The sequence below is a fragment of the Anomaloglossus baeobatrachus genome, chromosome 6 (assembly GCF_048569485.1).
Source record: "Anomaloglossus baeobatrachus isolate aAnoBae1 chromosome 6, aAnoBae1.hap1, whole genome shotgun sequence".
NCBI classification, from domain to species: domain Eukaryota; kingdom Metazoa; phylum Chordata; class Amphibia; order Anura; family Aromobatidae; genus Anomaloglossus; species Anomaloglossus baeobatrachus.
The window spans coordinates 497,200,634-497,211,845 of record NC_134358.1 but is presented as its reverse complement, the minus strand read 5'-3'; the positions used below and the strand labels follow the sequence as shown (position 1 = coordinate 497,211,845).

The 11,212-nt window shown below is 44.3% G+C and overlaps 1 protein-coding gene across 1 annotated transcript; it reads left to right on the top strand.

Annotated features, from left to right (window-relative positions):
• Positions 1–1,778: 1,778 nt before the first annotated feature.
• Positions 1,779–10,481, top strand: XRCC2 (X-ray repair cross complementing 2). Its single transcript, XM_075316737.1, has 3 exons — positions 1,779–1,886; positions 5,883–5,964; positions 9,583–10,481. Exons 1-3 carry the CDS (start codon positions 1,842–1,844, stop codon positions 10,305–10,307), a joined length of 852 nt encoding a protein of 283 aa, XP_075172852.1. The 5' UTR covers positions 1,779–1,841; the 3' UTR covers positions 10,308–10,481.
• Positions 10,482–11,212: the final 731 nt, after the last annotated feature.

The following is an 11,212-nucleotide window of genomic DNA, read 5'->3' as shown; positions in this document are numbered from 1 at the left end:
ATACTAATGAAATGTACACTACAATTTTGTCTTTTCCATGAAAAATCATACTTTTATTTATCAAATGAGTTGCATAATGAATAGAAAATATAGTCCAGACATTGACGAGGTTAGAAATAATAATTTTTACTTGAAATAATAATTTTCTCCTTCAAACTTTGCTTTCGGCACAGAATGCTCCTTTGCAGCAATTCCAGCTTTGCAGACCTTTGGCATTCTAGCTGTTAATTTGCTGCGGTAATCTGGAGATATTTCGCCCCATGCTTCCCCCCTCCCACAAGTTGGATCGGCTTGATGGGCACTTTTTGTGTACCATATGGTCAAGCTGCTCCCACAGCAGCTCAATATGATTAAGAACTGGTGACTGGGCTGGCCACTCCATTACAGATAGAATACCAGCTGCCTGCTTCTTCCCTAAATAGTTCATGCATAATTTGGAGGTGTGCTTTGGGTCATTGTCCTGTTGTAGGATGAAATTGGCTCCAGTCAAGCGCTGTCCACAGGGTATGGCATGGCGTTGCAAAATGTAGTGATAGCCTTCCATATTCAAAATCCCTTTTACCTTGTACAAATATCCCATTTTACCAGCAGCAAAGCAACCCCAGACCATCACATTACCTCCACCATGCTTGACAGATGGCGTCAGGCACTCTTCCAGCATCTTTTCAGTTGTTCTGCGTCTCACAAATGTTCTTCTGTGTGATCCAAATGCCTCAAACTTCGATTCGTCTGTCCATAACATTTTTTTCCAATCTTCCTCCGTCTAATGTCTGTTTTCTTTTGCCTATATTAATCTTTTCCTTTTATTAGCCAGTTTCAGATATGGTTTTTCCTTTGCCACTCTGCCCTGAAGGCCAGCATCCCGGAGTCGCCTCTTCACTGTTGACGATGACACTGGCGCTTTGCGGGTACTATTTAATGAAGCTGCCAGTTGAGGACCTGTGAGGCGTCGATTTCTCAAACTAGAGACTCTAATGTATTTGTCTTGTTGCTCAGTTGTGCAGCGCGGCCTCCCACTTCTCTTTCTACTCTGGTTAGAGTCTGTTTGTGCTCTTCTCTGAAGGGAGTAGTACACACCGTTGTAGGAAATCGTCAGACTGTCAAGTTTCACATGAAAGTTTTCTTTTTCTGGCCACTTTGAGAGTCTAATGGAACCAACAAATGTAATGCCCCAAATTCTCAACTAGCTCAAAGAAAGGTCAGTTTTATAGCTTCTCTAATCAGCAAAACTGTTTTCAGCTGTGCTAACATACTTGCACAAGGGATTTCAAGCGATTTCTAAACATCCATTAGCCTTCTAACACAGCAAACACAATGTACCATTAGAACACTGGAGTGGTGGTTGTTGGAAATTGGCCTCTATACACCTATAGAGATACTGCATTAAAAAACAGACGTTTGCAGCTAGAATAGTCATTTACCACATTAACAATGTATAGAGAGTATTTCTGTTTAATTCAATGTTAGCTTCATGGAATAAAATGTGCTTTTCTTTCAAAACTAAGAAAATATCTAAGTGACCCTAAACATTTGAACTGCACTGTATGTATTATATATTAGTAATTCTGTATCTTGCACGCAGCTCTACTCCATGTATGATATATGTATATATTAATAATCCTGTATCTCGCACTCAGATTTGCCTCCATTCCCTCCTACGAAGTACAGCAGCTCCCAGCATCCTCAGCTCACTATTTGAGAGTTGTTCTAACAGGTCACATGACCATTCCAGACCCCGCCTCCTCCCACACGTGCATAATCACGTCTCCGTGACGTCATCACAGGTCCTTTCCCTCTGTAGGATCCGCAGCTTTTCCCGGCTGCTGAGCTTTGTGTCCCAGATGACAATGAACGATGACTTCCGGAGAGCAGAGTCCGGCACCCAGGTAACCTGCCCGCTGTGCTCGTACAGGAGGAGGCCATGAAGTTCAGCTCCAGGGAACGGAAACTTCCGTGCCCTCTGCTGGCTGCTGTGTATAGGTGTACAGTAGCTGCAGGGTTAGGAATTACTGGCGGAAAAAAGCTGTCGCATTTTACTTTCATTTTCGGCCACGTGACTGCATGAGACGCAGCAGCTCGTCCGTACGGTGTCACGTTTTTGTGAAGTGATATCACGTGACCTCACCGTCCACTGGAAGTGTCCGTAAACAGAGCCTGGTCACATGACCACAACAGGTGACGTCACACGGATAAGCGGTGCCCTTCTGCTTTCTTTCCCCACCCCCGACACATATGTCCTGCTGTGATGTGTGGTGAGCCTGTGGAGTCAGTGCTGTGACTGTCCTGTCAGAGATGGGTGTAACCTGAAGCCCAGGGCGTATGGTGTGCAGCAGGGGCCCCCCCTGGGGCGTATGGTGTGCAGCAGGGGCCCCCCCCTGGGGCGTATGGTGTGCAGCAGGGGCCCCCCCCTGGGGCGTATAGTGTGCAGCAGGGGCCCCCCCCTGGGGCGTATGGTGTGCAGCAGGGGCCCCCCCCCTGGGGCGTATGGTGTGCAGCAGGGGCCCCCCCCCTGGGGCGTATGGTGTGCAGCAGGGGCCCCCCCCCTGGGGCGTATGGTGTGCAGCAGGGGCCCCCCCTGGGGCGTATGGTGTGCAGCAGGGGCCCCCCCCCTGGGGCGTATGGTGTGCAGCAGGGGCCCCCCCCCCTGGGGCGTATGGTGTGCAGCAGGGGCCCCCCCCCTGGGGCGTATGGTGTGCAGCAGGGGCCCCCCCCCCTGGGGCGTATGGTGTGCATCAGGGGCCCCCCCCCTGGGGCGTATGGTGTGCATCAGGGGCCCCCCCCCTGGGGCGTATGGTGTGCATCAGGGGCCCCCCCCCTGGGGCGTATGGTGTGCATCAGGGGCCCCCCCCCCTGGGGCGTATGGTGTGCATCAGGGGCCCCCCCCCCTGGGGCGTATGGTGTGCATCAGGGGCCCCCCCCCCTGGGGCGTATGGTGTGCATCAGGGGCCCCCCCCCTGGGGCGTATGGTGTGCATCAGGGGCCCCCCCCCCTGGGGCGTATGGTGTGCATCAGGGGCCCCCCCCCCTGGGGCGTATGGTGTGCATCAGGGGCCCCCCCCCCTGGGGCGTATGGTGTGCAGCAGGGGCCCCCCCCGGGGCATATTGTGTGCAGCAGGGGCCCCCCCCGGGGCATATTGTGGGCAGCAGGGGCCCCCCCCCGGGGCGTATTGTGGGCAGCAGGGGCTTCAACGTTACTACTATCGGACTGCTTATATGGGTGAAGGAGCTCTTGTGCCCCCTCTTGGCTCCGGGCCTGGGTCTGGTTGCGGCTCCTGCGCACTATAGTTCAGCCCCTCCCTGGTAAAAGGGTTCAGACTTCCTGCCTGTCAGTCACTGCCAACGGGCCGGGAGAAACCACCATGGACCCGCATGTACGACTAGTTATTGTGTGGCTCCGTCCCCAGCGACTAATAAAAGTATGTTCTACTCTGAAACGCCGCAGTCTCTCAAAGTGGAACATACCTGGCTGTGATCATACATACATATCTGCTACATGCTTCCCAAAGCGTGGACATCATATATCATGAGACAGGTTTCCTTTAACGTGGATATATGAAAAGATTTCCCAATAAAAAAACTTTTTACGTTTACTTTGAAAAACCTCGTCAGATTGTCTGCATTCTCCTAATTTATTAACGGTTTCCCAACATTGAAAGCACTGGTACATTCATTGTTGGGTCCCTGTCTTTGACGTAAGCTCAGAGATCAGACATGTTTTCGGTCTCTCCAGGCTCGGATGTAGCAAAACCAGGGACATCATGTGGTATTTTATTTCAAATAAAGGATTTTTCTCTGTTTTTGCTTATTTCTTTTTGTCAGATTACTGATGGTCTCATAGACCCCCTACCCATCACTAATTTTGGGCTTGATGACAGTTGTGCACTGTCATTAACCTCTATTACCCCGATTTGCCACCGCACCAGGGCAATCGGCAAGAGGCATGTAAAACCCTGGGATTGTCGCACCTAATGGATGCGACAAGTCCAGGGAGGCTGTAGGCTGCTATTTTTATCCTTGGGGGTGGTCCCAATAACCATGGGACTCCGCAGGCTGAGAATACCAGCCCCCAGCTGTTGGGCCTTATCATGCCTGCGTATCAAAATTTGGGGGAACCACATGCCATTTTTTAAAATTATTTAAATGTAAAAAAAGCTGCATGCCGTTCCTCTTATTTTGATACACAGCCAAGATAAGCGCACAGCTGGGGGCTGCAGCCTGTAGCTGTAGGCTTTATTTGTGCTGGGTATCATAATATGGTGGGACCTACACCAATTATTTATTTTTATACCATGATGCTGACCTGCTTTCCCGCCCACTGGCCATCCTGGCGCCTGTGATTGGTTGTAGTCAGATGCTGTCACACAGGCTGGGGGCGTGTCTGACTGCAACCAATTACAGAAGCCATGACGGCCGGTGGGCGGGGAAAGCAGTGCATATGGATGAGCAATGATGAGCAGCCCAGGAAGGGAAGAAGAGGCCGCCGGAGCAGTGTACTACTGCACAGGAGCAGAGCACAGCTGCGCCGGAGCCTTCATAAGTATCAAGCACTTGCTTCATTTTTATTTTCTTTATTTTTCCTTTTACTTTAATATTTTTTTATTTTTTTTTTAATTTCCTGAGTGCCAGATCTGGATTAATATCTGGAATCGCAGGCCCGGACCCAGCACCTGGGCACTTTTGAAACTGCACGGATCTGGACTTTCACAGTCCGGGTCCACCCATCACAAATCAAGACCTCTCACCTCTATTGACGTAAAAATTAAAACTGTATGGGTCTCTGAAAATGGTGACAAGCAAAATGTTGTTTGGGGTTTCTTTTGGTTTTGGTTTTTTTTTTTATTTATTTATTTTTTTATTTTCCATCATTTATAAACCCCCACTATACAAGTTTGATATTACCGTAATCCTACTGACCTTGAGAATTATGTTGCCGTCGTTTTTCTCATACAATGAATGCTGTAAAAGCAAATGCTAAAAAACTATTTCAGAATTGCCTTTCATCAAAATTTCACTTTACTTGGAAACAAACTAAAAATTCTATTACATTGGACAGTGTCAATCAAAACTACATCTCGTCCCGAAAAAAAATCATTAAAAAGCTATGGCTCTCGGAAGAAGGTGAGAAAAAAAATGAAAGCGCATAGCTGGTAAATTATCATGTGGGGAAGCGATTAAAGTGAATTTGTGACCAGATCTTGCACCTACATTGTTCATTAAATCGCTTAGACCTGATGAGACCGATGTACTTACTTTCAATATCCATTTCAGCTTTTTTATATCCTTCTATTAGGTTGAGTCTTGTTAGTGCTGGACTCAAAATTCTAGTATTAATATCAGACATGAAAACTATGAAAAAGGTGCTTACGGCCATTCCTACATGTATTTTCAAAGTGCTTATACCAGCCTCATCAGGTCTAAGAGATCGATGTAATAATGTATACAGTTTTGTATTGAGAAATCTAGTGACAAATCCACTTTAAGAAAAGAGTGACATCTCTCCCTAGGTGCCGCTGTCTCACATTCTCGGACATGTAATGGAAAAACTGCTGATTGCACAATTTTTCACTTAAAAACATCAGATCCCAAGAACTCCAAGTGAATGGGTGTTAGCAAGTTCTGTGGCGTCTCATATAATGGACCCAGCCCTCTGTATGATCAGTTACAGGCAGAATGTTATCAGCTTTTATATGAACTTTTTCAATTTTCCCCTGGATATTTATGAACCAAATGGGAGTTGGTAGAATCGGCAGCAGATCGGAGCTTGTTGCTTGCAGCAGTTGATGCATTTTTAAAACTTTAATTAATTAGTGTTTTCTGCAATATTCCGCCTTGTGTTTATGATATCCGATGGTTATGTCGTGTTTTGTTTGCAATTTTTTTAAGCTTCTTGCAAGACTGGAGGGACGCGCTTCTCTGAAAGAACTCGAGCCTTTGCTTTTTGCCAATGGAGATTGTCCTTTGCATGGTAAGTTACCAAAAATATGAATTATCAATTTTATTTGATAGTGTGATTTACCTGAAGCCAATTTTGGCGCGCACTATTTATGTGGTCCTCTTCATGCTGTCACACAGAAAACCATAATTAACCCCTTCTGTCCCACTCGGGGCTGTAAGGCTATGTTCACACTAGAAAAATGATTTTTCTTAAGAAATCTCTTAAGAAATTTCTTAAGAGTGAAGGATTAGTGCACCTGCGTTAAAAAACGCATCAAAAACGCACCTGCGTTTTTGCCGCGTTTTCGGTGCGTTTTTGGTGCGTTTTCGGTGCGTTTTTACCGCTGGTTGCTCCCTGCGTTATTTTGCCAATTATCTATGGCAAAAAACGCAGTTAGCTGCAGAAAAGAAGTGACATGCTCATTCTTTTTCTTAAGAAAATCTACTGAAAGAATTTTCTTAAGAAAAAAACGCAGTGTGTGCACAGCTAATTTTTTTTGCCATAGGTTTTGCTGGGGAATGTCTGCAGAAAGGTTACAAGAATTTCTCAAGAAATTTCTGCAGCAAAAACAGACCCAAAACGCAGGTAAAAAACGCAGTGTGTGAACATAGCCTAATAGTACTTGGTGGGTATTATACAGTTCTCATGAGCAGCTGCACTATTGTGGCACGGTGTTGGAGGCATTATTTGGAGGTACCAGCTGTAATATACATCCGACTCCCAGGATCAGTTCAGCCCCTTACATGCTGCAGTCAGTGACGTCAGCTGCTTTGTTGGTTGGACAGCGAGAAGGGCGCACCTTCAATCACTCCCTCATCCCCTGAAATACAGTCATCAGATGGTGGCCGGTTGCTCTGGCAGCTATAGACTTTAAAGGGGTATTCCCACCTCCGAGATCCTAACCCAATATGTAGTAGATATAATAATATTAGCAAATACTTCAAATTAGAAATATAGTTTAGTTCTCCTGATATAGCCATGTCTCTTACCTCATTTGCAGGGTATTGCAGCTTAGGTATCCATAGTTACGACCACGAGCAACTAACTGTCACTATATAAGTGGGTCGTAACCTTGGATACCTAAGCTACTGTAATGCCCTGCACATGAGGTTAGTGACATGGCTATACTACATTTCTAATGGGAGCAATTTGCTATTAATAATAATAATATTAATAATAATTATTAGCAAATTGCTCCCATTAGAAATGTAGTATAGCCATGTCACTAACCTCATGTACAGGGCATTACAGTAGCTTAGGTATCCTAGGTGACAATCCACTCATATAGTGACAGTTAGTTGCTCGTGGTCGTAAGTATGGATACCCAAGCTGCAATACCCTGCACATGAGGTAAGAGACATGGCTATATCAGAAGAACTATACTGTATTTCTAATTTGAAGTATTTGCTAATATTATTATATCTACTACATATTGGGATTGGATCTTGGAGGTTGGAATACCCCTTTTAAGGTATGTGCATATGGAGTCTTTTTCAGGCGAGTCCGCTACGAAAACTGCCTGACAAATCACTTAAAAATACTAAAATGAATGACTATATGCACTGCAATTTCAAAACTACTTGCTGTGCATACATGAAGCCTCTTTCAGCTTCTTTGAACTGTTTCAGACTTTCAACTCTGTGAAGTGGTTAATAGAAACATCCGGTCAATTCCTCATCTAGTTTCTCCTTCGAAGCTGCTCAGAAGGAAAAAAAAAAATATGTGGCAGCCTCGAAAAACTGTGGAGAAAATCTAAAAAAAAGAGGCTGCAGTAAAAATTGCTGTGGCATTTTAATGAAGCAACTTCTGTTTGAAAAACTTGATGCATACTCCTGCTTGTGAAATATGTTGTCTGCACATGCCCTAAGACTGGGGTCACACGAGCGTTTTAAAAATTCGGTCCAATTTTGATCCAGAAAAGTCGGACAATTTTCTTCTCACTTGTCATCCATGTGCCGTACGAATGCAATCTTTTTTTTTTTTTTTTTTCTTTTTATTGCACCCATAGACGTCAATGGGTGAGTCTTATCTGACTTGTGGAGGAAAATTGAGCATGCTGTGATTCTAGTTTTCACACACAGATTCAGTCAGTAAGAAAAATGAGTCATCTGCACGGCCTCATTGAATAACACTGGTCCGAGTGCTGTCTGGTTTTTTTCATGGATAGCACTCGGACCCAATATACAGTCGTGTGAGCAAGCCCTAACTGTAATCTTTAGGTTTTCCAGTATAAGGGCGCAGTCACATTTATCGATGTGTTTCTGCCTGTCATGTGAAATTCAGTAATCAGAATAGTATTAACCTCTTCACAACACATGACGTACTGGGTACGTCATGGATCGTGTCAGGTTAATCCCTGCCTGCCACCGCGAGCAGCCAGCAGCGATCATTGCACATGTCAGCTTATTTGAACAGCTGACATGTGTGGCTATCATGCACGAGTGGATTTGCTACTCACTCATGCCTGTTAACCCCTTACAGTGCGCTGTGAAAATATCACAAATGTAACAGCAGGTCGCGGTAAGAATTCACTTAGCCGGCACCATCAGAAGTCACGTGATGTGATCAGGTGGATCTAATGGTTGCCATGGTAACACAGGTAGCGCAGGGTCATGTGATGACTCCTGTAGCTATCATGAGTCAGTTCCTCTCACAGCCAGCAGAGGGCCGGCTGTGAGAGGAGAGCTGCTTTTGTGCAGATCAGAGCAATGCTGCTCTGATCTACAAGAAAGAATGAGCGATCAGACTGCTGATAGTTAGTTATAGTCCTCTAGGTAGACTAGTAAAATAAAAAAAAAAAGTTTTAAAAAATTAAAAAAAAAGTTAAAATCACCCCCATTCGCCCCATTGCAAAATTAAAGGGTTAAAAAAATAAGAAATATACACACATTTGGTATCGCCGCGTTCAGAAATGCCCGATCTATCAAAATATGAAATCAATTAATCTAATCAGTAAACAGCATAGCAGCAAAAAAATTCCAAACACCAAAATTACATTTTTTGGTTGCTGCGAATTTTGCGCAAAATGCGATAACAGGTGATCAAAACGGCGCTTATGCGCAAAAATGTTACCGTTAAAAACGTGAGTTCCTATCGCAAAAAATAAGCTGTCACTGAGTCATAGATCCCGAAAAATGAGAACGCTGCGGAACACTGTAAATGGCACAAAAAGTGTGCCTTTTTTTGGACAAACGTCTGAAAAATTTTTTTTAACCCTTTAGATAAAAGTAAACCTATACATGTTTGGTATCTCTGAACTCGCACCGACCAGAGGTATCACCTCAACACATCAGTTTTACCATATAGTGAACACTGTGAATAAACTATCCCAAAAACAGTCATGCTATAGCACTTTTTGCATTTTTTTTGGTTTTTGCACTTGGAATAATTTTGCCGTTTTCCAGTACACTATATGGTAAAACTTATGGTTTCATTTAAAAGTAGAACTCGTCCCGCAAAAAAATAAGCTCTTATATGGTAAGATTGACAGAAAAATAAAACAGTTATGGCTCTCTGAAGAAGGGGAGCTTAAAAAAAAAAAACACACACGGAAAATCGTCTGGGGTTGAAGGGGTTAATGGATGTTTTTACATGTTATTTCAGAAGAATGGATGTGAATAAACTTTTCCTCTGGTTTGTCCCACACAGGTGATATCATTGAATTCCATGGTCCAGAAGGCTCTGGAAAAACAGAAATGTTTTGCCATCTAATCGCCCGGTGTATCTTGCCAGCTTCCGATGGTGGTTTACAAGTGGAGGTTGTCTATATAGACACAGACTATCACTTTGACATGCTTCGTCTGGTCACTATACTCGAACACCGCTTGTCACAAAGTGACGAAGAGACGGTGAAGCAATGTCTGAGCAGGTTCTTCTTGGTCCACTGCAGTAGTAGTGTACAGCTGCTCCTCACACTTCACTCTCTTGAGAACATGTTTTGCAGCCGCCCCTCTCTGTGTCTGTTAATCATAGATAGTCTGTCATCTTTTTACTGGATCGACCGAAATAATGGAGGAGAATCCATTTCTAGGCAAGAGTCTAATATCCGGAAATGCGTAGAGCTTCTTGATAAATTGGTAAAGGAGTATAAGCTGGTTCTTTTTGCTTCAACGCAAACTATAATGCAGAAGGCGTACAATGAAACCAGTGAGGCATCTCGTTCTGAGAAACAAACGTCTTCTGCTCTAGACTTCAAACCCTATCTGTGCAAACTATGGCAGCATGTCACGACCAACCGAGTATTCTTCTCAAAAGAGGAAAAAACTGAAAGTAATATCACAATGTTTTCTGTTACATCCTGCCACCTGAAGAGCAAAAATGTCATCAGGCGCTCATTTGTGGTAACCGAAGCTGGAGCCAAGTTCATCCCATGATCCTGAGAAACTTCTGTGCGTAATGGATGATCCCTGTACGGCTCCGAAAGAAAAGTATTCACAGTATCTGTGAGGTTTTAGGGTTTTTTATATATTTAATCTACAATGTAGCCAAAGAAGCTTTGATAATGATCAACCGATTTTATCTCGTTTAATAAAGTTATTTTTTATTAGTTTTTGTTTCCGTGTCTAGTTTTCTCTTCACTAAGCCAAATAAAATACTACCTATGACCTCTCACTATAAATACCATATTTATTTAAAAAAAATAAATCACCAGTTAGCCCTAGCATAAATGATTTCTAATTATAAGTGATTACTACAGCCTATAAATGACCTAACGCCTGTGCAGAAGAGGGGTCTGAACATTTGGGTTAGAAAATCCCAGTATGTTTGGTGGCTTCCACGGCCGCTTCTCGTCTCAGAATGTGGAATCTTGTGTGTTATCATGATATATCATAGTTTCGACTAAAGGAGCACAGTCTGCCTCATTAAAACACCATTGACTATGGTGATAATGCTACCAAGTGGTAACTGCACTGATATTACTGAGTGGTAACTGCGGTGATAATGCTACTGAGCAGTAAGAACAGGGACAGTGCTACTAAGTAACTGCAGTGATAATGCTACCACACAGCAAGGCCTGTTTCACATGTCAGTGAAAAACAGACATTTTTCACTGACGTGTTAAAAACACATATGTCCCTCTCTGTGCCGTGATTCATGGCACATGTGGGTTCTCCATGTGCAATCCGTGATACGTGATCCATCATCCGTAATTGCACATGGCTATAAAGTCACCTGTCCCCGCACCTGCTGTCCGTGGTGCTGAACACTTCGGCTCTGCTGTGTTTCCGGCCGCCGCTGCAGCTACTTCCGGGTCACGGTGTCGGGCATAAATGCATAT

Excerpts from the sequence above, each read along its gene's own strand:
- XRCC2 (XM_075316737.1), top strand. The coding sequence starts at position 1,842 with ATGACAATGAACGATGACTTCCGGAGAGCAGAGTCCGGCACCCAG. Across the intron at positions 1,887-5,882 it reads GAGCAGAGTCCGGCACCCAG|CTTCTTGCAAGACTGGAGGG; the intron begins GTAACCTGCCCG and ends AATTTTTTTAAG. Across the intron at positions 5,965-9,582 it reads TGGAGATTGTCCTTTGCATG|GTGATATCATTGAATTCCAT; the intron begins GTAAGTTACCAA and ends TGTCCCACACAG.